At 34.2% G+C, this 25,766-nt stretch overlaps 1 protein-coding gene across 7 annotated transcripts in view; it reads right to left on the bottom strand.

Moving 5' to 3' along the window:
• LOC150094297 (protein mono-ADP-ribosyltransferase PARP4-like) overlaps positions 1–25,766 on the bottom strand; it is an 879,331-nt gene that overhangs the window by 801,247 nt on the left and 52,318 nt on the right. For all 7 annotated transcript variants that reach the window (XM_090411811.1, XM_090411815.1, XM_090411816.1 and 4 more), the window contains exon 4: positions 23,323–23,438. In XM_090411811.1, coding sequence (XP_090267937.1) covers positions 23,323–23,438 — 116 coding nt within the window. The remainder of the gene's footprint in view (positions 1–23,322; positions 23,439–25,766) is intronic.

Here is a 25,766-nt window from a genome sequence, read left to right as displayed (position 1 = left end):
ATTTATATAGTTCTGAACCTAGCTTATCTTCTCCAGGTGATTTTCCGTTTCTTGTTTCTTTCAGGCTGATTTCTAATTCTTCTTTAGTTATTTCCTTTTCATTTTCGTTAATTGTTTGCCAGTTGTCTTTTTTAAAATATTTATCTGTCCACAATTCTGTGTAGAAATTTAGAAATTCTTCTAATTTCAATTCGGTGTTTAATTTTATGTTTTCTTTGGTATCTGCATTTAAGTGTTTCAAAATCTTATATACATAGGGTCTTATTTTATATAAATCATGTTCTAAATTAGAAAAAATTTGTTCCATGATTCTCTTATTCTTTTATATTCTATTTCATCTTCTAATCTTTTACTGCTTAACCATTTGTGGTAGGCTTCTTTTTTCTTTTTGATTATTTCTTTGATTGTATCATCCCAGATCTTCAGTTTTTTCCTTTTATTGAATTTTTTGGTCTTTCCTAAGTTTTCATTTGCTGCTGCATTTAGTATCGTTTTTATATTATGCCATTCTATTTCTTCATTTTGTTTTATTTTATCTAGATATTGGTTAATTCTTTGTTCATATAGCCATTGTACATTTGTGTCATTCAATAATCTAGTTTTATAAACAAATGTTTCAAATTTTCTTTCTGTTCTTGTTACTTGTAGCCATTTAGGTGGTAATCTTAATTTTATTTTAACAAGGAAGTGATCACTGCTTTTTTCATATCCTCTGTGAACTCTAACATCTAGTGAAAATTTTGATGTCTTTTCATTTAATATAAAATAATCTAATATTGATTTCCATCCTCTTGTTGGCCAAGTATATTTATGTATGTCTTTATGTTTATAGAAAAAAATTCATTATTTTTAGGTTATTATAAACTACAAAGTCAATCAATTTTTTGCCATTCCTGTTTAGAGTATGTTCTCCATGTATTCCCATATTATTATTAATTTTTGTTTCCAATTCTTGCATTTAAGTCTCCTGCTAAAATTACATAATCATTTTTATTTATTTTATTATATATGTTTTGTAGCTGATTATAAAAATCAATATTATCCTGTTCTCTTCCTTCTTCTGGGGCATATAAACCAATTATTGTTAAATAGCCTCTATCTATTTTTATTCTAGCTTCTATTATTCTTTCATTCCATAATTTATAATGTTTTAACTGTTTTGAAAGGCGTTATGAATCCAAATCATGACTCCTGCTTGTGCTCTTTGGTCTCTGTCGACTCCACTGTACATCACATTAAAATTTTCGGTTCTCATAGTTCCTTTTAATTTCATTTTTGTTTCAGTGATTACTGCTATTTTAAAATTTCTTTCATTTAATAGTTGGTCTAATTCTATTTCTTTATATGCTATTCCTCTTACATTCCAGTTTGCTATGTGTATTATATTTTGTTGTTTCCATTTTTGTTTTACCTTTTCCATTCCAGGGTCATTTTCCATAGATTCAATCTGATTATCTTTTTCTGTCAGCTTACAAGTAGAATTATGTTCTCCATGTCAGGGGACTAGCCTGACGATGGAATAGTTCAGTGGTAAGGCTGCTACCTTAAGGCTTCTGAACAAGCCTTCTTCCGAATTTAAACCAATAGGAGGAATAGGGTATATTGAAAGGGGAAAGAGTAGATTATAGAAGAATTATAGTAAGATTTATAGAGAGGGCATAGTTGTAAGGCCAGAAATGAAAAGACCCCATGGCCCTCGAACTCTAATAGCATAAGGGTCATAAAATAAGAAGAGTTGGCTGATAAGGCCTTATAGGAAAGATTAAAATAACTGGATCTTCCTCAAAGTAGAAGAGGAGGAGGATAGATCCAGCTAGGGGTCCATGGGAGTGCCACTTCCTGCATACACACACACACACACACATGGTGGACTCCCCTATCTGCCACTCAGGGGACATGCTTTCTAGGGGTTACAGGGTCCCCCTGAGAGCTAACCCATGTGATGCAACTTAAAAATATTAAATTATAATATGATGTTCTGTCAATAAGCCTTTGCAAAATAAATAAAAATGGCAGTGTGTGTGCCTTTTCCTCATTAACTGCTCTTGTTTATTATAAAATGCAAGCAAATAACTAAAACAAGAGTGTACTTTAATAAATCTATGCTAACCTTCACAGATAATAATACTCTCATCTGCACAATTTTGTATAAGTTCTCTCACTAATTGTCTCTAAAATCTTAACTATGGAAGAAATACAAACTGGTCTATAGTTTGATGCTACCACCACCATTATGCAATGGCATTATTTTATCCTCCTCCTACATCCTGAGCCAATAAACATGCAAAGAATTTACTGCAAGACTGACTAATATTAAAGAAGGAAAATATAAAGAACTGAGATGAGATCAGATAAAATCTCTCAAGAAAAAAACTAGCCACTAATGAAATGATATGCACAATAGAACAAAATATTAAAGAGAGCTTAGACAGGCATAGACATAAAGCAAGTAAAAAGAGGATATAAATTGTGATAGGCATATGGAGAAATATTGAAGGAAACTTATTAACAAAAACAGATAAGAAACATATTTCCAGATATTAACGAAAAGAAGGATTTGTAATGAATTAATAGAATTAATTCATTACAAATCCATTTTTATTTCATAGTCAAATGTAGAGAAACTTAGAAAGTTTTGAAAAATAGACCAGAGAGCTTATGAGAATATGAACTCTTGGAATCAGAGTTGCCTTGGGCTTGCATTACTTAAAAGACACGAGCTCGTCTTGTGAGCCTTGTTATTTGTGTTTCTTTTAGGTTTACTGCATGACAATAATTTCAGACAATTGATTCTTATCATAGGCCACTCAGAAACCATGACAATACTATGAGAACACAACCCTTGGAACTGGGGTTGCATCAGACTTGAACTACTTAAAAGATTGCTATGGTATTAAACAGAGGGTTTTTGTCTTCAAAGTTTCTGCCTGGTGTCTGATGAGAACCAAGAGTTTGAAACAGCTGTCAGGCCAGAGAAACCTCAAAAGCCTGTATAACAAATTAATAAATTTGTTATACAGGCTCCTCTACCCAGGAGCCTGTATAACAAATATACAGGCTCCTGGGTAGAGCTTGTGTCTTAAATAGTACAAGTGCAAAGCAATTCCCATGCTGAGGGTGTTGTATTCTCATAAGCTCTCTGACCTATTTTTCATACACACACACACTGTTAAACAATTAGAGAATTTTTGAGTTTCATATAAACATTCAACAGAATTTTGTTAATTTCCAGCAAGCATATGACAGCATTACAGATAATTTATATAAAAAATTATGATACAATTTGAAATACCAGACAAGTTAATAAGACAAGATTAACAATGAAGAATTCAAATGTATAGGTTGCTTTAACAGATCCCTCTTTATTAAAGATGAGGAAATTGTCTAACTAAAATGTTTTGTTAATTTAGTGCTGTATTACAACTGAGTATTGCAGTAGTTATTATTGCAGTAGTTAATATACCCTTTCTCCCTGTTTAGATAGCTTTACTCCTGGAACAAGTCTTCTGACATGGAAGTCTGGTGTTAATAATAATAAATAAATTTAAATTGTAGTATATGAAAATGAAAATAACATGACAGGAAGCAGAAGAAACATTTAAAATTAGATAAATTAACAAATTATAAGGAGAAATATTCATCATCTTGTTGAAAATTCATCATTCATTATGAAAATCATTAACTGTAGTGTGTGTGTAGAGTGGATTTATTCATTCCTGAAGGATAAGTAACGTTCATATTTTAGTTGAAAATATTAGGTTAACTTATTGTAGTTTTTGTTTTAAACAAGTGTATCATTGAATAAACTATTTAGTTTGAAAGTAAACCTTGTATTATTTTTTTTTATTAAATACAATATTCAGTATGGCCCAATGCATGGTAAAGCAATGGCAGCAAAGACCACATTGTCAGGTGAATTTGTGAGATTTTGTGCAGTGCAGTTTGTGTGAAATGTATTTGTTGAGAAAGTTGAAGGATATGTGGAAGAAAATTGAAACTGGAGAGACAGAGAGCATTAAATGCTTCAAAAGAGAGTGCCTATTAGGTGAAAATAATGCAGCAAAACTGATGACAGGAAAGAAAATGATGTTATTAATGTCAAACATGAAACCGTGAAAATAGAGTAGAATGCATGTTAATAAAGAAGCAACACACTTGAATGTTATTCTTCACAGGACAAAGCGCAAAATTAAAAAGTTGCAGAAGTGGCAAGAGATTAGCAGGACTGAAAAGAGTAGGAAGCAAGTGGTGCAAAGTAATAATAAAGACCAAGTGAACAAATAAGAAAAACAAGTTAAGGAGAAAATTATATATGGAGACTCAATGATTGGGGAGTACTTAATGAAAGTGTGACAAAATTGTGCTTCCCTGGTGCAAAAATTCATATTAGTCACACCATTCAAATGCAAAGGGGTAAGTCGAAGGAAATGATTGTCTTGGTTGCCTCAAATGATTTGAGAGGTGGTAAGTATTCTATAAGGTAGGAGTTTTTAGAAGAGAGAAAACTGAAGAGCAAGAAGATGTAAGTCTCCTGCCACGCTATGACAGAGGCAAAGAAAGAAGGAGGGCATTGCTAGCTAATGAATATCGACATAGGTTGTGCAGAAGGAATGATGTAGGATTTGTGGTCTGTGTTTGATGGAAAGAAGAATTTGTACAATGCTAATGGCATCTAAATGGGTTTGGTGTTAGGTGTCTAGAGAGAGCTTTGTTCATCGAGTATGCTGAAGCACAAATTCAAGAAAACTTAAGCAATGAGGGTGGAAGCAGATGAGTTTGTGTAAAGGCACCCATGAGGCAAGTTAGTGTAAGAATGACCAAGTGCAAAATCTAGTCTCAAGAAAAAATATTGAATATGGTAGTCAATTCAGGAAGTGGGTGGGGGCCTAAAGGGATGCAGTTTCAATATACTAATGCCAGAAGTATCAGGAAAAAGAGGCAGGAGTTTTTGGTTGGCTAGTGCAACCTCACCAAAGTCATAGGAATTAGTGAGACTTGGTTAAGAGCAGATGATGTAGTTACAGAATATAATGTAAAGAGTATAGTGTTTTCAGGGAAGATAGAGAAGATAGGATGACAGCAGGAATACTGTTGATGATAGTATAACCAAGTGGAAAGAACTTTCAACACCTATAACAACTCCTTCAGCTTCTCGTCACATGATACCTGATGAATTAAATTTACCAGTTATGTAAACACCAGGTTCTAAACTGTCTTGTGGTTATGATGTAATGCATGTTATCTTCACAGAGGGTAAGAAAAATGCATTTCTACATTTATCATTTTGTTTAGAAAACAAAAAGGTTAAATTAACTCAGCAACAGAGTATCTATCTATAAAAATTTTTTGTAGTTGCCTTTCCTGTAATGCAATTATGTTTTTTGTCATCTAATTTTCACAGTTATTTTCCTAGATAGGCATATATGAAATGATCATCACAAAATTAAACTATTTCATGTTTGAAAATTTCTGCTTGGAGAAATTAACACTGTAAGAATATTTTATTACAAATTTCTCACAGCATTGAACTATTTTTCTTTGTTCTTATTTTAGTATTAATCTTCAAAACAAAAAAATACTAGATAATTACAATCATTAAGAAACAAATATTTTCTTAATGATATTCAATCGTCTTTTATGATTGCCGAAAGGCCAACCAGGATCATCTCCTATATAAACACTATTGCTTAGTGTTTATTATAGCTGAATTCAATGATTACTCTAAGTATATTAAAAAAAAGTTATAAATACAAAATATAAAAAACAATTATAATAAATCATGTTTACAATTATAATACACATGATATGCAAAGACAAATCATTATATCAAGAACTGGCATATTAAATCACTGTCACACACGTTCTGAATTAAAATGTACAATGAACCCAACTAAAAATTTAAACTCCTAATGAAAAATGTATAGAAAAGGTTTAGGAGTTTAAATTTTTAGTTGGGTTCATTGTATATTTTAATTCAAAGTGTATGACAGTGATTTAATATGTCAGTTCTTGATATAGTGATTTGTCTTTGCATATCATGTGTGTTATAGTTGTAAACATGATTTATTATAACTGTTTTTTATATTTTGTATTTATAACTTTTTTTTTAATATACTTAGAGTAATCATTGAATTCAGCTATAATAAATGCTAAGCAATAGTGTTTCCATAGGAGATTATCCTAGTTAATAGTGACCAGATTATCGAAGAACCAATGCTGGACACGTTCCACTAGTTGCATAACTTTTGTTTCCTGCTTTGCAGGTTTGCCTTCCCTCCAGGCATATATTCTAAAATTGCTGTATTTCTTCTTACCCCCCACCAAAAAAAACATTATCATACCTTTTCAATAAAATATTCTGCTTTCATTATTGTTATTATTACTAATTAATAATATGGTTACTGCTAAACTATCAAGAAACTTTTATTCAAATTCTCAATAATGGATGCAAAAGTAAATATCCAAAAAACTTTTATATTATACAATGAATAGATATTTATTAAAAGCAACTTTTATTTAAATTCTTAATAATATATGAAAAAGTAAATATCACATAAAACTTATCTCATACAATGAATATCTATTAAAACTCTCTAAATGAACAATTTAAACATATTTTTCGGAATAATGAATTGTTTTCAATAATTCATCATCTTCTGATATTTCACCCATAAAATCTTCATAGGAATCAACCATATTATATGAAGAATGGTTTTTATTGTCTCGAGTTTTGTGTTTTCTCTGTAGTCCATAATTTATTCACAACTGAAAATACTTTTTCTGTAACTGCATTTGTCCCAGGTAAGCAAAAGGCAAATTCCACTGTTTTTTTTTTTTATATTATCATAAAGCACTTTTTGTTTCTCAAAAAATGCAAATATTTCAACCCATCTATCTCCTGTAGGAGTTTTTTCCTTCTTCCATTCTTCAATTTTTAAATCAATTATATACTTCATAAACAAGAAACCTCATCAAAAAGATTATTTTTATATATTCCATAATTTTTTCCAAAATTCGTTTCTTGGTTTCCTTCGCTCCACAATCAATTTTGCATTGACATGAGTGAGGTACTGAAAGACCTCAAACTAACAATAACTTAAATTACCGTTATTATTAAAAAAGGGAAAATACAGTTTTTGCTGTAACATGTAATTGTTTTTTTTATGAATGGAATTTAAAAGCAACAGATATCATATCTAAACTTTGTTTTATGATAATAATAACGTTTATTACGGGCATTAGCCCAAATACAATTTGTTAAAGATGGTTGTGAACTGCACAGTAAAATTAGGTAATATTTTTACAAAACAGAATACAAATTACATGCATTAAACATACACTATATAAATTATAGCAGTAAAAACAAAACATAAAAAGTTGGTATTACATAAATTTAGATTACATTGATTGACGATGATAATTTTGTTGAACTTTAAAATAAAAGTTTGACATATAATCAAAAAATAATTTTACATGAAAAAGTTCCTAAGAATAAACAACTAATGTAAGTATGTTCGTAGTTTACTCTTTCTCTTAAGGTGAATAAAATATTTTAAATGCTGTATGTTTTGCTGTACACATACTACTGTACAGGACTGGTAAATGCTATACAATACAACATAATGCTGTACATTTAGTCACATAATCCTGGTTGGCCTTTCGGCAATCAGGAAAGACGATTGAATATCATTAAGAAAAGATTTGTTTCATCATATAAAAAATGTAGAATATCCAATTTTAGGATCACAGTAATCCATCAAACTACACTTTAAACAACTAGAAGTACACCTTCAACCAGTGCTTTTTTTCTGGCGGTACGCAGTATCGGCACCTTTTTTCTTAAGTTTTTAAAAATTTGCAATTTAGTGACATCAAAATGTATTATAAATATTCCAATAGATGGTACTGTGTTTACGAATTGAACTTTCAGTTTTGATGACTCATAGGTTGGTATGCAACCAGAAATAGGAAGTTTATTATTATTATGTGACACCTCCAGGGAGTCCAAAGACTCATCGAAGGAGAGTGTGCCAACAGCATCAAATGATTAAACCCCTTCCAACTACTAACTGTGCTCAAACTTGCTTAACTTTTTTGCATGGGCAATTAATAGCAGAGGCTCCGATTGCTTCCAATATCAGTTCTATATTCACTCTGCAACAGGGAGATGTTCACGTAAGTTTTAAATTATCATCATCATAATTAATCTAAGTTAAATCAGTGCAATCATTGTTCAAAATGAGTAAAATAAGTAGTTACTTTATGCCAATGAGTGAAAAAAGGAAGGCTGAAGAAGCAGAAATTGCTTTAAGAGTTTCATGGACAAACTTTATATGTCTTATTATGCTTCACCTAAGAATGCTAGGGAACTACAGGAATGTGCAACGACTGTAGAACTTCAACTTCTTAAAATTGGCAGAATTTTAATCATTTGCTGGGTTGCATCTACCTTTTGCACTGTTTCTGCAGTTTGGCAAGAATTTGAAGCCCTCGTCCATCATTTTCTGGAGGCAAAAGAAGACAGCAGAAGAAGCAAAATAGATCGCTTTCTTTATGAGGGCCTTTTAAGAAAAATAAAGTCATGAGAGTTTGTTCTTGATTTGGGCCTTATGTGTGATGCTCTCCAAGAACATAGTGAACTAAGTCTAGATTTACAAGAGAGTAAGTATACATATTCTGGTAGACGGTACTGTGTTCATGAATTGAACTCAATATTGACTTGTACAAAGCAGACAGGAAGATAAAGAATACAGTTCAACACTTTGAAGAAAGAATTGAAAATCCTGGTCCGTACTACACTATTTCTCTTCGAAGTCAGAAGAACATGAATTTCAAAGGGAATGAGCTCCACAAAAATGAAAGACACAGTCCTGCAATGAGTACATCTGCTTTCTATAAAAGTCTGAAAACAGCTGTTGGAAAGTGTCTGCTTGAAGAAGATAATGCTGATTTGCCTCAATGTGCTAAGATTTTAGATTCCAAGTATTGGCCAGAAAATCCTAGGAAGCATCTGACATTTGGTGAAGCTGAAATGAGAAAGTTAGCAAACAAATTTCACTTAAATGAAAGAGAAGTAGTTTCTGGTTTCTGTGAATATCTTAAAGAAAATAAAGTCCTGGACATACTACTTCCTCTAAGGCACACTTTGGACACAATTGCAATATCTTCCAGTGAATGTGAAAGGGGTTTCTCTAAGATGAATCTTATAGTAACTTCATGTTGGTCATCTCTGCTTGTATGGACAACTTCTGTACTGATGTTCATCAGGAGAGTAGGACCACCTTTCACTCAGTTCAATCCTAGCAAATACATGGACTCATGGCTGCCCCAAGGTCATCATTCTGCAGTTGATACCAAAAGCAAGAAGCGATCTAGAGACAACGAGGATATATCGGAGGATATGTTAAAAGTGTGGAAGTTCTTGTAATAACATCTTCATGGTGAGTACTGGCACCTTTTTTTTCAGAAAAAAAGCACTGCCTTCAACAATTCTGATTGAGATAAATGGAGCAGATAATTGTATCGATTGCCTGCGCTGCATTCAGAATTCAAGGTATCAGTAATCAAGCATTCCACCTTTACCATGAGAGAATTTAACTGAAGAAACAAAATAGACTGGCCATCTAGTTGATTAGAGAAAATTTAGACAAACACTAATTCCATTCCAAAATGAACAATACGAGTTTGTACATAACATAATAGCCAACATGTATTAGTATCATCTACTCAAGTCATAGTAGGAATTATCAGTAGTTCCTTTATTTCATTTGAATAAATTCCTTTAATTATCATCATCATCAAATTCCTGACATTTATTCTCAAGGGGTGTACAGGATATGATAGTATTACATGAAACATTTACATGATTACTAACTTCCTATCTGCAATTTTCCTCCAAATCAGTCTGTTACTTGTCAAGACTCCAACATTATCAGATCTTATATTTCTATCTTCTAAGGCACTTTTTACTGTATCAATCCACCTATATCTTGGACTTCCTCTGGGTCTTTTTAACCCAACCTGGCAGAGAACACTGGTTTTGCTAATCTTTCCTCTCCCATTCTGTTTAAGTGACCATACCACATGAGATTAGCTCTGCTAACACATTCCTGGATGCTAACAATGTCAAGTTCTTTCCTAATATCGTTGTTTTTATTATGATATTGCCTGATGCCATCTGTTCATGCCCTTAATCTTTCTCAGGACTCTCATATCTATGGTCTCTAGTCTCTGATCAAGTGTTTTACTTTTGACCCATCTCTCAGATCCATAAGTTAAAATTGGTGAACACTGTCTTCTATACAGCTAATTTAGTGTTTTGCTAATTTCTCTCTTATTCCATATAAATTTATTCAGTCGACTTCCTACCATACCAGCTTTGTTGATTCTGTTGTTTATTTCCATATTTAATTTACCATCTTCACTAAAAATCGTGCCTAAGTAGCTAAAATGTTTTACTTTTTCTTTCGATTCTCCATTCACAATGCAGTTGAAATTTTCAATGTTTCTGCCTATTTTCATTGTCTTTTTATTGCTGACCTTCATACCATATCTATTACAACAGTTATTCAATTTAGTCAGTAAATCTTGCAGACTTGTAGTAGATTTATTTAGAAGTATAACATCATCCACATAAAGCAAAGATTAACATCTCCAATTTTGATATCAGGTTTAATACCACTTTCCTTCATAATGTGATCCATACAGATAATGAATAATATGCTTTATCCAGATCTACAAAACTTAAATGCAGATCTTTGTTATATTTCCATGACTTATCAACTATTTGTCATAAAGTGAAAATCTATCCTGACAGCTTTTATTTGGCCTGAATCCAGCTGGTTCTTCACCAAGCTTCTCTTCCACAATCCTTCTCAACCATTTCTCAAGTATACTGGCATAAATCTTACCAGGAACATTCAGTAGAGAAATCAGTTTTATTTCCCTTTTTATATATGAATACTATGAGAGCTCTACTCCAATCATCTGGAGTTCGTCTCTCTGAACTATGCAGTGCAGCCACTGTAAAACTTTAATACCTCCATGCTTGAGCCTTTCTGGTCGAATATCATCTACTCCAGCTGCCTTTCCACATTTCAGACTTTTGATGGCTTTTTCTACTTCAAATATGGATATGTATTCCTGATTGCATGCCTGGTCAGTATTTTTTTATCACTGTGCTGTCATCACTGCTAGTTTCATTTAGCAATTTTTCGAAGTAATTACTTCAAGGATATCTTTTTCTCCAGTTTTCATATCACCTTTATCATCTCTAATTCCTTTTACAGCATTTTTTCCAACATTTCTGAGCTTCTGCAACATTCTTCAGTATATCTTGCCACCTTCTTGATATTTATTTTCTGTGCTCTTACCAAAGTCTTCCCATGACTTTTGTTTAGCTAGTTTTACACAGTATTTAGCTTTCTTACATTTGTCTCTTGTCTCTAAGAGCATATGCTGACTTATTTGCCAGGAACTTTTGATATGCTTTCTTCTTTTCCTTCACTGCCTCTTTAACTTCCTGTGTCCACCACAGAGTTCTGATTTTATTATCCTTGCAGACAACCTCACCACATGCCTCACTGGCAGAATCAATCAATGTTTTCTTCTGAGCTAGCCAATGAATCTCCAAGATCTGATTCCTGTTCTCAAACTCTTTCATTTTTTCTTGAATAATGTTTGTATATTTTAGTCTACAACTCACATCTAACAGCTGCTCAACTTTTATTCGTTTTAAAACTTTCTTACATGTTCTTCTTTTCAATATGAAATTCAATTTTATCCTCGTCAAGACTAAATGGTGATCACTTCCAATTTCAAATCTGTACACTCTAGTGTCCTGCACCAGAGAGAAAACATCACTATCAACAATAACATAGTCTATGAGACTTTTCTGATTCCTTGCCTCTTTTCTCCATGTGAATTTGTGCACATTTTTATGTTGGAATATGGTGTTTGTATGTCTGACAATTATTTCCTACTCTGCTGTTTAGATCCCCAAGAAGGACAAACTTTCATTTTTTATTGTGTCAGTTGCTTTCTCTAAAGCCTCAAAAATTCCTCCACTTCTACCTTAGCAGAACCCTCTGTAGAATAGGCACAAATAACTCTCACTGTCCATTTCTCCATTCTGATAGTTGCCTGCATCACTCTACTTAAAATTGCCTGCCATTCAAGAAGATTAGCCTCATATTTAGTGTTGAATATTATGGCTACTCCTTCTTTTCCTTGATTGTCATTGTGTGAATATAACATTTTGTATTTATTACTCAGAAAGATCTCATCAGTTTTGGTCTTTTTTGTTTCCATCACCTCTATTAAGTCAATCTGGTACTTATCCAATTCCTCAGCTAGCTCCATTTCTTTGCCATTCAGGATTCTTATGTTGTTGGTACCAGTCTTCAACTCTAGTGAAATTGAGTTGGGGTGTTTTAGGATTTGTTCCAGTACCTGACTTTTTGCTGTTTGCCCTGGTTCCTGGCAAAAACAATGAGGGCCTTGTTTAACCGGGCGATGCCCCAGCTAGCATGAAATTCTGTCATGTTGTACCATCATTTAATATTGTGGTTTAAGCCAATAAGAATACAATTGGTCGGCTAAGTCCCAAATTGCTAGCCCCTAGCTCACCCTCAGTCGTTCAGTATCCAGGTATATACTTAGCAGGGTGCACCACTAGAAGGTGAGGATTGGATATTAGGTCAGAAGTCCTGGTTGGTTCTCTGCATTCCTTTAAAGGCTATGTGGAGGTCTCCTCTCAGTTATATAGCTTTGAACCTTAAGCACCCCTTCCTTTAATTAGTAGCTTGAAAATATTGGCATATATCAGTTGGTGTTAGTGAACTATGTCCATATACTTAATACATAAAATGTATCTTCATTTTATTTCTTACATTTATGAAAATTCTGGATCCAAATTATTCCATACTTTGAATTTAATCTCTCTCTTTGAACAAAAGCACATGTTGACAGCAATATGGCCAAGCATGGAGTGAAGAACCCATATATTGCCAATGTAATTTGCATGGTATCACATATTTTTCTTAGTGTTCTCCATCACTGCAATCTGCTGCCCGACATCATGCAGATTGCATCAGTCCTATGCAGGTTTTTCATTCTTTTTGGCAATGTTGTTGTCAACATGTGCTTTTGTCCAGAGGTAAATATCTTCCAAAAACTTTACTGAAATATTATTATTCCACACTCACTCCTCTTTAATATTTTCTTGTTTTGTTCATCTACTTTCTCTGTGCATAGAAGAAAATTAGTTTTGGTTTCAGAAGTGCTCTGCTTAGATGTGAACAATGGTAAAAGCTAACAATACACATACATACTGTTCTACACAGTTATTTATATGCACATTCACTCTTGACCAATTCATGAGATTGTTAATATTTTATGACACATAAATGGTGTAAATAATTAATGGAATGTGTATTTTACTTGAATAGCTATTCAAGAAATACATGTACAATAACATGATAGAAACATAAGTGGTTTTATAGAATGGCATACGCAACTTTTTTCAGTACATGGCAGTAAGTGAGATAGCAATTGAAATTATGTAAGAATGTGGTCAGCAAATGTGTGAGGACTACACTTTTTTTTTTTTTGCTTAGAAGGCAGTGAATGGTGAGTGCTTTGCTAGTGAATGAATTCAAGAAGAAATATGATAGATATTGTATGAATAATGGCTAGTACAGGACTCCTATGATGAGGAGTGTTTGTCTCCATGGAGATTCTTAAAAAAATAATATGAAGGACAAATAGGATGGCACTGAACACAGAAATCAGATGTGTGACGAAAGTAGGACAAGTCACTATCCTGCTTCTGTTATGATGGGTAAGGATGGTCAAGGTCTGTTAAAGAGTTGCATCTGAGTAGAGGCATAGGTTGGATGGTTATAGATCCGTAAAGGATTTTATGCTTATTTGTCAGAAATATCTGGAATAAGGGCAGATCACCAGATGATTTTATTGTGATTGGAGGTGTTGACTCTAGTTTTTGTGATATCAAATATTTGCTGGCCTTGACCACGTGGTTAGCTGCAGGTCCAAATCCTGCCTTGGGCGCCAACATTTGTGATTGTCCTTGGGTGGGAGATGAATTACACCACCCAATGCAAGAAGATTATTTCCCTGTTTCTTTGAAGCTTGCAGTGGCTTGAAAAAGTTCCATGTTTGATCTCTAGAACAGAGTTTCTGGATTATGTAACAAATAAATGAAAAAAAAAAAAAATTATATATATATATATATATATATATATACAGGGTGTTCGGGATAAATTTGACAGTTTCGTAAGGAAAAAGAAAATCTTCTTTGTATCTATTAAATTTAATGAATTGACAAAAAAACATTACAGGCAGAGTTAATTACAATACTATCAACAAGATTTACTCAAAATAACCACCATTAGCATCGATCACAGCTTCAATTCTGCTTCGGAACCTCGAACAAGCTGATGCTACAGTCTCCCTGGGAAGGGCCGCAAAAACTGTTTTAATTTTATCCATTAACTGGGCTTTTGTATTACTGGAAGTGCGATTGGTGTCTTTTTCAACTGCGCCCCATACAAAATAATCCATGGGGTTAAGGTCTGGGGAGTTTGGAGGCCAAACATTTGGACTGGTGAAGTCGTAGAAATTTTCAGACAACCATTTTTGACTTTTCCCAGAGGTGTGGCAAGGGGCCGAATCCTGCTGCCATACATACGGCCTACCATTGGCTACCCTTGTTATCCAGGGCTTGACTACAGTTAGCAACTCCACGAACAAAGCCCGAATTCCAATGCCAGGGTTCTTCAACACCTGTTCCTGCACATTTGCGAGGAATTCTGCTGTACGAACGCAATCAGATCGTCTGCTAGGGATCTTTCTTCTTGCTACATCCTCGTAGTCACCATTGCAAGTCTCTAGTTCATGCCTGATTGTTTTTACTGTATTCAGGGAGCATTGGGCAGCAGTCGTAATATCCTTATTTTGATGGCGGGCACGAATCATCATGATACAAGTTATTCTCTTCCATGATTCAGGTGGGTTCCAGCTATCCATCCTTTCTGACATCTTGTATATGAATGAAGAAGGGTCCAAACTTTTAAATGAAGAGAAGTGTGTGTTAATACATGTAACTTACGGAAAAATATAATTAATTATAAATATGTCAAATTTATCCCAAACACCCTGTATATATAATGAATAAAAATAGAGAAAAATCTTTAGCCACCCACAGTACTAATGTACTATAAGTTTTTTATAATCTTTCATGGATGAGAATCACATAAAAGTACTGATCTGGGTAACTGTGGTGGCCATCTGTATGAGGGCTAAGGGGAGGAAATAATATAAATTGCAGAGTATGTGATATTGAAAGCTTGAGGAGGCAGCTAGAGCAATTTCATGGAAAAATTTAATACACTATGGAAGCTGATCAAGAATAAACTTAATGGCTGCAATTTCTAATTTTAAATCAAATGTTAGGAAGACAAAGTAGGAATAACATGGATGATTGTGAAATAAGCATTCTGAAAGAAGGTATTATGGCTCCAATAAAAATATGCATGAAAAGTATAAACTAAGGCTAAGGAAAGTGGTGATGGTATGGTAAAGTAAGAAAAGAGAAACCACACTATGATCAGAAACTATGTTAGGCAAAATTGAATAATAGGAAGTTCTTTCAGTATGTAGTTAGGAGGAAGAATGATTATTATGTAAAGATGACTAGTTCACCTAACTGGTAGACAGGTTCTGTAATAATTCCAACCTGTTTGACCTACCAGAAATCTAACCAGATTTCTGGTAGGTCAAACATTAGGTAATTCTAGAGCTTTACTATATAGAACAAAATGTTTTTTTAAGCCAGTTTACACAAGGTAATAAAAATCATCTACCACTTAAAGGTGATCTGTAAGGATATAGTGGAATTATACATGGATCATTTCATTAAGATATTTCAAGCTTGAGAGTGATTTTTTTTCCAAGCCTCAGTCAAGCTTTTTTAGCCCAAGGATGTTGTGCTTATAGTTTGCCTTAACCTTCAAAAATTCAACTGTCACTTTTGCTCTCAAGATTAATTTTCTCCTATGTAATTGCTCATTGTATAACTGAAATCCATCCTATTAGAACAATGTTCCCATATTTGGGGGGGGGGGGGGAACATCAAAAATCTCTAAAAAAAAATCTTGACTGTATTCAGAAGAAAATCTAGTTACTTCACTCTTTCTCACAATGACTGTGTTTCTGTCTTATGCCCTATGTGGTATATTCGAATGGCCACTATTCATCAGAAGTAAACATTCATAATATTTTTATGCTGTTTCAGATTAATAAAAACATGGCAACAGCTGGCTAACACCCTTGCATAGTCCAGTCCAAACTACTATACTGCTACCTTTTCTTCCTGTTTTATTCACTCTACTACTCATCCTTTGGGATACATTTCTAAAGCTTCTCTAGATTTTCTCGAAGGAACACAATCTATTACTGTTGAAAAATAATTTTGCTTCAGTTCCTCCACCATTCCCATCCAATCCAAACATATGATACTGGTGTGCTATAGGTTTTGTGATGACCTCTTCTTTGGAACTGGAGATATACATACAGCGTCTCAAAATGTTTCATTTACTTTAACAGTTTTAATTCCTAACACAAGAAAAATAAAAAGATAATTAATATTTATTCAACTTATTTGCTGATATTTCATTGGTGTTATACCCTGCATTTTCAGAACACAAAGAACAGTTTGTCACAGTATGGGAAGGGCAACAATTAGTTAAGTGGAACAAGTTTAAAAATCGTAACAGGCAACACAAGGCACTAAAGTCGTAATTGGCACTTTAGTCTCTCTTCTTATCCAATTTACTTAAGTTAATTGGATAAGAAGAGAGAGTATTAATCTGATCTTAAAATGACTGTGTCACAAATTTTTGGTAAATTGATAACAAATGTTTTAAGGCCACTGCTGATTCCAAAAACAGTCTCTCTAACTTATAATATCTTCTGCCTAGCACTTTTGTTTTTTTCATTTGATCTTGTGTGAAGGGGTATATCTAATGCATAGTCTTGTTAGTCCTGACTTTGCCATAACAATGGTGCTGAATGTATTTATGCTCTCTGAGACAAATGGCAACAGTTCTTCCTGTCTGTGTACTATGGTAATCCAGGTCCAAAAAGTACAGGGCACTTTATACACTCCTGGAAGTGATAAAGGAGAGAGTTTGTCCTTAGGTGAACAGATGAGCGTTGCCAATTTGATGTGTGGTTTACATGTGGTGAGAAGCTGATTGTATGGAATGGTAACATTTTGCTATGTTCTTTTGTATTAAATGACAAAGGGAATTTGAGGGGGGGGGGGCATTTAGTATATTTTTCTATTTTTGGGGATATTATAGTCATTAGCTAAAAATGTGTGGTGCAGGTAAACAAGTTTAAACAAGTTTGGTGGTACGAGCATTTTCATTACAACAGATAGCTCTGGCTCTGAGTTAGTGTTTTTAGGATACATATTGTTGAGCTTGGATGATTGCATGGTTGTGCAAATATCTTCCAGTATGCTTGGGTTTTCAATAATCAGAAAAGGATAACTGACCATTAAGAAGATGTGACTAGTGTATCTAGAAAGAACAAAGAGCATTAGATTCCTGTTCCACTGTGAAGTGGATTTCAGGGTGTTGGCTATTTAAATGTGCTAATATCTATCAGATGTGTCTAGACCAGAGCTTCCCAAACTGTGGACCACAGCCCCCTTGGGGACTAAGTTTTGTTGGGGGGGGAATAATGAAAACAAATTTGAAATGCTTTAAGACTAAGTAGATTTTTTTTTAATCTTAGAAGAAACGTATTTAATTTTTATTATTTCTTTTTTGTTCTTTTTTAAATTTTAATGGAAAAAAAATCACACATTGGTGTTGGTTCACAAATTTTGCTTCTTGCATATTTTGGCGCTTAATGAATATTAGTAAATATATGCTTATTCATATAAGTTTCATTTCAAAGGTATTAAGAAGCACAAAAAAGATTACAAATGCAAAATCTTGAATATAAATTGTATTAAATATAAATACAATAAATATTATAATAATATATGTCCATATTACAATTATTTTTCGATGGGGCAGTGAAATATTTTAATTTTTCCAAAAGGGGCCTTGGCATCCATAAGTTTGGGAAGCACTGGTCTAGACCATGCAGTCAAACTGTAAAATACATCAACACAGCCCAGTGAAACTGCTGGTTTGAGAGTAGCTATATTAATTGCTTGGTTTTCTAGGTGTTCTAAGTAGAAATTGGCTAAGGTTTTTTTTTTGGGGGGGGGGATAGCTGTCCCATCTATTTAGTTATTTGTATATCTTCACTTTCCATGTGAAATAACCAGCCTTCAGTTATAACTAATAACATTCATTTGGATGTGGCTAACATTTTAACCAAATCTGAACCCCACAAAAGGAATGTGCCACAAAAAAGGTTATACAATAATAATGATATTGTAATAACCAAAGCTGATAAAGGTAATGCTACAGTGATAATGACTCAAACTGAATATGAAATCAAACTGCACAATCTTTTGCGAGATGTTTACAGGAATCCAACGACTGTTTGCCCTTCCTAGATACACTTGTCACATGCTTTCCTAATGGTTCATTATCTTTTTCTGTTTATAGAAAACCCAGCAAAGAAGAACTGTTCCAATGAAAGACCACTTCCAACAGCTTCCAGCGTATGATAAAATCCAGTCAGATAATATCTATGGTACCACTCACTAAAGCAGTAGCAACCACCAAGCTAACACTTTGTGGAACTACTACCTTGCAAACATCTAGCCTGAAATACTTGGAAGAACCTGATTAGGTTATGCCCATAGATGAAAAATCCAGACACAGCCTCAAAAGATGAAGTGAAATGAAGCATTCAAATATCTGCAAGCATGGTGAAACAAAAAACTGTGCAACATCTTTTTGTATTCTTGCAACTGGATTGACTATGTTCAACAAGAAATTTGGCTGAGTGCACAGTTCCAGATTGACCTCTAAATTCTGAATATTCATGTTCTGTTGTGTATATCTTTAAGTTGAATTGTCTTTTATGTACTGTAAATTTTACTTGCAAATAAGTAAGTATTGTAGTTCTTTCTCATCTATTTTTTCATGTGGAAGAATACTGGCAACTTTCTAATGTCCTCACTCCACAGGACCCTATGCAATGACAAGTTGTTATTATTATTATAAGTACGCCTCCATAGACTCCGAAGATTCATCACAGGAGACCCAAACAAATGAACCTATTAACAGATAAAGCACTCACAACTGATTGTGACAACCCATTCCACTCATTCACAACTCTCCAAGCAAAAAAAAATCCAGTCCTCATACTCTTACTAACCACACCCTTATTCAACTTCCAGGGATAGCCCTTGATCTGGTCCCTCCAGCCAAGAGCTGAAACATTTCCCTTGCATTAATCCTACAAAAATCTTTAACAGCAACTTAAATGTATCTATTATATCCCCTCTTTTTCTCCTATCAACGAATTTCTGCAATCAACACACACACCCTTGTCATAGGGACAAAGGTGTGTGTGTGTGTGTGTGTGTGTGTGTGTGTGTGTGTGTGTGTGTGTGTGTGTGTGTGTGTGTGTGTGTGTGTGTGTGGATTGTCACTCACCTCTGAATCTTCTTCTTCACTGCTTCCTCATACCAAAGAAATCCAGGAGACCAGACTTGAGCACAGTAATCAAGACATGAATGTATCAAGGTCTTCTAAAGAGGAATAACAACTTTCTTATTTCTACTTCTTAATGTGTTCTTCAATAGCAAAGTAATCTTATGCCCAACCTTAGCAACATGTCCTCTAAACTTTAACTCTCTGTCTACCATTATCCCTAAATTTCTAGCTTCATTTATAGTGACATCAATGTGATACATGGCTTGTAATCTATTTATCCCAAAATGCATAACTTTACATTTCTCCACATTAAACTGATACCCATTATCTTTTGCCCATACTGACATCTCATGTAAATCATCCTGCAAGCTCTCCACATCTCCTTGATTAACTATTACTCTACCTAATTTTGCATCATCAGCAAACAACTGAATGTTTCCTTTCAGGTTATTTTCTACATCATTTATATACAAATTAAATAGCAATAGCCACAGCACCAAATCTTGCAGCAAACCACTGGTCACCTGTTTTTACCTTGATTCTGCCTCTCCATATACCACTTTTTGATATCTGTCCAGCAGCCACCCTCTTATCCACTTAACCAGTGCCATATCCATCCCCATTTGTTCTAATTTGCATAACATAGTTCCATGTGGTATTCTGTCAAATGCCTTTGCAAAATCCAGCAGAATCATCATGTAGCCATTTCCTTAATCCAACTGCTGTTACTCTGTTTTATAAAAATATAGTAAATTACTAGAGCATGACCAACCCTTCACAAAGCCATATTGCCCCTAATACAGTATCATATTTTTATCCACCCATTCTTGAATTTTCAACTGCAGTCTTAGAACCTCCCTTTTGAAATTATTTTGCCCTATTTCCACTCCTCTGAAACTCTACCAGAGCTGAGACTTAAATTAAAGAGCCCAGTTGGATACAATGCCAGTTCCTTTGCACATTCTCGCAAAAGCTAATCTGATATCCCATCTAATCCCACACCTAAGAACCTCCAATTCATCCACCTCTGTTCCTGCATTAGTGTCTGTCACATATGTTAAAACAGTAACCTCACTAGGATGTTATACCCTTGAAAAGTGATCTCTCAGTAACTCGACTATTTTATTTGCTTCTGTCACCTTGTGACCATCATCACTTATTAAGATTAATCTTCCATAGTCATTGTTCCTCTTAATTGCCACATAACAAAAGAACTCTTTGGGATTTCTTTTACCTGCTCGGCTAGATTCTTCTCATAATTTGATTTTGCCTTCTTTGCCATGCTGGTCACCTTTCTCTTTGTATTTCCTCCACAGCTCTTCTTCTGCAACTTGTGCTTAATGATATTATTCATCTATCTAACTCCTATCTGATTAACCCTATTGATTAACTGATTAAACTTAGGTATATAATTTAATATTGTTTCCTCTAGACCAATGTTTCCCAACCTAGGGTCCGCGAGTAATTCAAAGGGTGTCCACGGGATAGTTTATTTTCATTAAATGCTGCTCTTACATGTCTTAATAATCTTACATGTTGCTTACACCTGGCCTAATTGATATGTTCATATTCTTCCAAATATCTCCATTTCTAACAGCATTGCATTGTCATAAATGACACATTTAGTGTTGTAAAATTTTAATTTATTACTTCATCTTTACGATATGTAAAATATAAAAAATTTCCATTTTGGATTTTATGGGGACCACAGTGAATTAACATTCGTTACAGGGGGTCCGCAACATATTAACATTCGCTACAGGGGGTCCGCGACATGTTAGCATTCGCTATAGGGGGTATGCGACATCAAAAAGATTGGGAAACTCTGCTCTAGACGATGCTAACTATCTCCCATGCACTAGGAACATCCTTACCCTGCAGTGCTTTAAGTTTCTTCCTAAGCTTGTTATAATCACTTGCCTTGTAGTTCTACATTACCCCTTCTTGATAGAATATTCCTCATGTTGTATAATCACCCAAGTCAAGACCACATGGTACCTTTCACCAACCGGAGTTAATGTGGTCGCCTTGGTTGTGGATAGCTCTTCTGATCCTGTGACTAAGTCCAATATTCTCACACCCCTGGTCCCCTCCATCATATGCTGCCTCAAGTAGCTATCTCTTAGTAGATGTATAAATTCCATTTCCTTCCTCCCATGTGATCTTTCTTTAATTTTTAGGATGTTATAGTTGACAGAACAATGGCATGAAGAAGAGAGAAAATGAAGTTTAGACATCTGAAGAGGAATGCCAGAAGGGAAATGAAAGAGCTAATAAAATAAACTTTCATTAACAAATTACCTGTGCTGTATCTACATGGATTAGGAAGATCTTTTCTTTCTGATGTATCCTAAATCAGCAGATGTTCATCATAGGTTATGATGATGAATTTTTTTGGCATTCACTCATAATTACAGAGGTTGTGTTTAGAGAATCAGCAATGAAATGTGTAAATTCCTGTGGATTAACTGTGCTGAAAGTCTAATTCAAATATTTTGTTGGTCTTCGTCAATATTCATAATATGATGCCTTAAGTGATATCAATATATTCTAACTAGGGAGGTCTATGTGACCCCTGGAACCCCCCCAGGGGGGGGGGACATGTACACCTGAATACCAACTTTTATGCAGTGTTTACCTTTCAGGTTTTTTTTCCCTCCAAGTAAATTGGGTTTTTCATCCCTCAAAACAAGCACAAACTGGTCCTGTGAACACACATGGTTACAGTCATAAATACTGTAGTATGGCAAGGAAGGCAATGGGGAACCATCTTCCTTCACAATCATCTTTCTAGTATAGTAGCATACTGCTAACCCACCAGCCATAAGGTTGAAGGGAAAATACAACCTTTCAATTAAATGATGAAGCACATGTGAAGGTAAGCAGGTTAAAAATCATCTTTTATTTTTCAAACAAATGGATGAACTTTAATCAATACCTTCCTATATTTCGGCAATGTTACATTGCCATCTTCTGGAAACATAAAACTATGATATATGCATAAGCAATTTTGCATCCCTTATCTGCTCCACCAAAGACCAGCCACTATCCCTACCTGGAGTATACCAGGTCCCTTGCAGCTGTAAACTGTCCTACTACAGCCAAACAGGCAGGACAGCTAATATCAGGATTTCCAAACACAAAGACTACATCCAGTTTCACCAATACAGCCACTCAGGACATGTGAACCATGCACTAGATATCCACCACAGAATATGCTGGAAGAAAGCCACTTTACTACACCTTATTACACTTTACTACAAATATAAATATGAAAGATTGTTCTTGGAATCAGCCTCAGCTCTAAAAAATTTCCCAAATCTCACCAAATTTAGGAAGCTTGCATTCTTAGAACATCAACCCAACAGACAAGACAACCCAATTTGGCCTGCTAGGCAGGGGGGGGCATCTTTAGGACTCTAGAACCAACGTCAGTTGCCTTCTTCAGCCTCATTTGCTTGTTGTTAGTGCCTGCATGCACATATCATAGTTTTATGTTCTCAGAAGATGGCAATGTAACATTGCCGAAATATAGGAAGGTATTGATTAAAGTTTTTTAATTAATATTTTAGTGTATGTTGTCATTTCCTGAAAAATTTAAAGTTATATATATATGTGTATGTGTGTGTCAAATTTTAAAATCTACCAAGAAGAAAAAATAAAGTCTTACTTTCAATAATACAGCTTTCACTAATTCATAAGCATCTAGACTTTCATACGGATATACAGGAAGAGACACCAGGGAAAATTTACTAATCTTAAGATTTTTTTTTACAGGAACAGGCACTATAAATAAAAAACAAAGTGACACTACATGATTAATAAAAATAAAAAAATTTCCATAATTCTTACTAATTTTTTTTTTTACAGACACTTTACAGTTAGTTTCATAACAGCTGTTCCCTTTGGTTCTGTAGGAGATTGTCTTAAATTTGATTTGAGGGGGGGGAGGGTAAATAATGGGCAAAAAGCAGTAAATAATGATGGCACAATGATATCTTCAGACTTTTACAATATTAAGTACAGGCATGATGTTCATATAATTATTAAAACTTAAAATATACACTGCAAAAATCAGTGATTGGAATTTTATGATACTGATTGTGTGTGTCTTTCTCTGACAATACAACTGATTTTCTGACTTTTCCAATGTTATGTGTATGAATTTGACATCCAAATAATTAAATTGCAAATACTGAATGACTAACTTTTGAACTTTTAAATATGAGATACGAGGGTTGTTTGAAAAGTTTCATAAATTTCCAACAGATTGCAACACAATTCGTTCATTCATACCAGTGTCGACATGTATCATCTTTTTCATGACCCTTGGAAAATTTTAGCCACATGTGATGCATAGTTCTTGTTTGGCAAACATTTAAAATGACTGTGTTCACATTTTTCATAAAAATTGAGAAGAAACGAGTTCATGTAGTGATAAAACACTTTTATTTGATGAAGTGGATGGCCACGCAGATCAAAGCTGGGTTAGATGCAGTTCATGGGGATTCTGCACCAGCAATAAAGACTATTTATTTTTGGTTGTAAGTCTATCGAAGATGAAGTGCGCTCCGGACGTCCGACTGAGGTCACTATGAAGGAAATGATTGACAAATTCCATAGTGTCGTTATGGAAGACCACCAAGCGAAAGTGAGCGAGACTGCAGGCATCTCAACTAAATGGGTGTATAATATCCTGCACAAAAAATTGCCTGTAAAAATGCTGTGTGAGCGATGGGTGCCACGATTGTTGACTGTCAATCAAAAACACATGGGAAAAGACATTTCAACGCAGTGTTTGGCAATGTTAAATCATAATTCAAAGGATTTTTTGCATCGATTTCTGACTGTAGACGAAACTTGGATCCACCACCACTACATGCCTGAGCCCAAGAAGCAGTCAAAACAATGGACAATGCCCAGTGAAAGAGCACCAAAAAAAGTGAAGACCATTTTGTCAGCTGGGAAGGTGATGGCCACTGTTTTTTGGGATTCCCAAGGAATTATCATGATAGACTATTTGGAAAAGGATAAGACAATAACAGACAATCTATTATGCTTCATTGTTGGAGTGTTTAAAAGAAGAACTGAAGAAAAAACAGCCAAGATTGGCATACAAAAAAGTGCTCTTTCATGAAATGCACCATCCCACACATCGGCAAATGGCATGAATTAAAGTTTGAATTGGTTCCACATCCACTTTATTCTCCGGACTTGGTCCTGAGTGACTTCTTCTTGTTCCCAAACTTAAAAATTTGGCTCAGTGGGAAAAATTTTTCTTCAAAACGAAGATGTCATCAAGGCTGTCAATGACTATTTTGCACAATTTGACAAATCCCACTTTTTAGATGAGATGAAAAAGTTGAACACTAGTTGGACCAAATGTGCAGACCTCAATGGAGACTATGTTGAAAAATAAAGATGATATTTTTCCAAAAAAAATGTGTTTAGCTTATTTTTTTTAACAAAATTTTTCAAACAATCCTCCTATGAATTCAATATTCAGATAAAAGATAAAAGTGCAAGCAGAAAAACAGGAATGACTGATTTTTGGATGTTTTGGAAATGAAGTATGGATGTGATGTTCAGATAATAGATAAAACTGTAAATTATGGAAAATGAAATTATCTCTTTTTGAGATTTTCAGTGTGGAAAGGTATGATATTAAGAATATCATATTCATTTCATATCAATATATTCATTAAGACTATCATATTCATTTCATATCAATATATTCATTTCCATTCTTGCATGCTTACACAGTGAAAGGTCATCATCTGGAGCATACCCATATATATAGGGTGGCCATAAAATAACTTTCCCTCTTTGGAGGTCAACAAACTTTAAACACATTCCTTAGCCACCTGAACAAACAACATGACTGCACACAATTTACTATTGAAATTGAAAATCAGAACTCACTCCCGTTCCTAAATACACTGGTCACACTTCTTCCCTCAGGCAGTCTAACCTTCACGGTTTACCACAAACCGACACATACTGGTTAATATATGCATGCTAACTCATATCACCACCCATTGCAAAAATCTGGAGTCATTTAACACCCTTAAAAACAGAGCTATAACAATTTGCTCCAATCAAAAAGCTTTTAAA

The sequence above is a fragment of the Typopeltis vanoorti genome, chromosome 22 (genome assembly GCF_054136105.1).
Source record: "Typopeltis vanoorti isolate ZY-2024b chromosome 22, IOZ_Tvanoo_1.0, whole genome shotgun sequence".
NCBI lineage: Eukaryota > Metazoa > Arthropoda > Arachnida > Uropygi > Thelyphonidae > Typopeltis > Typopeltis vanoorti.
The sequence above is the reverse complement of the archived record's forward strand: the minus strand, read 5'-3'. Positions and strand labels throughout refer to the sequence as shown.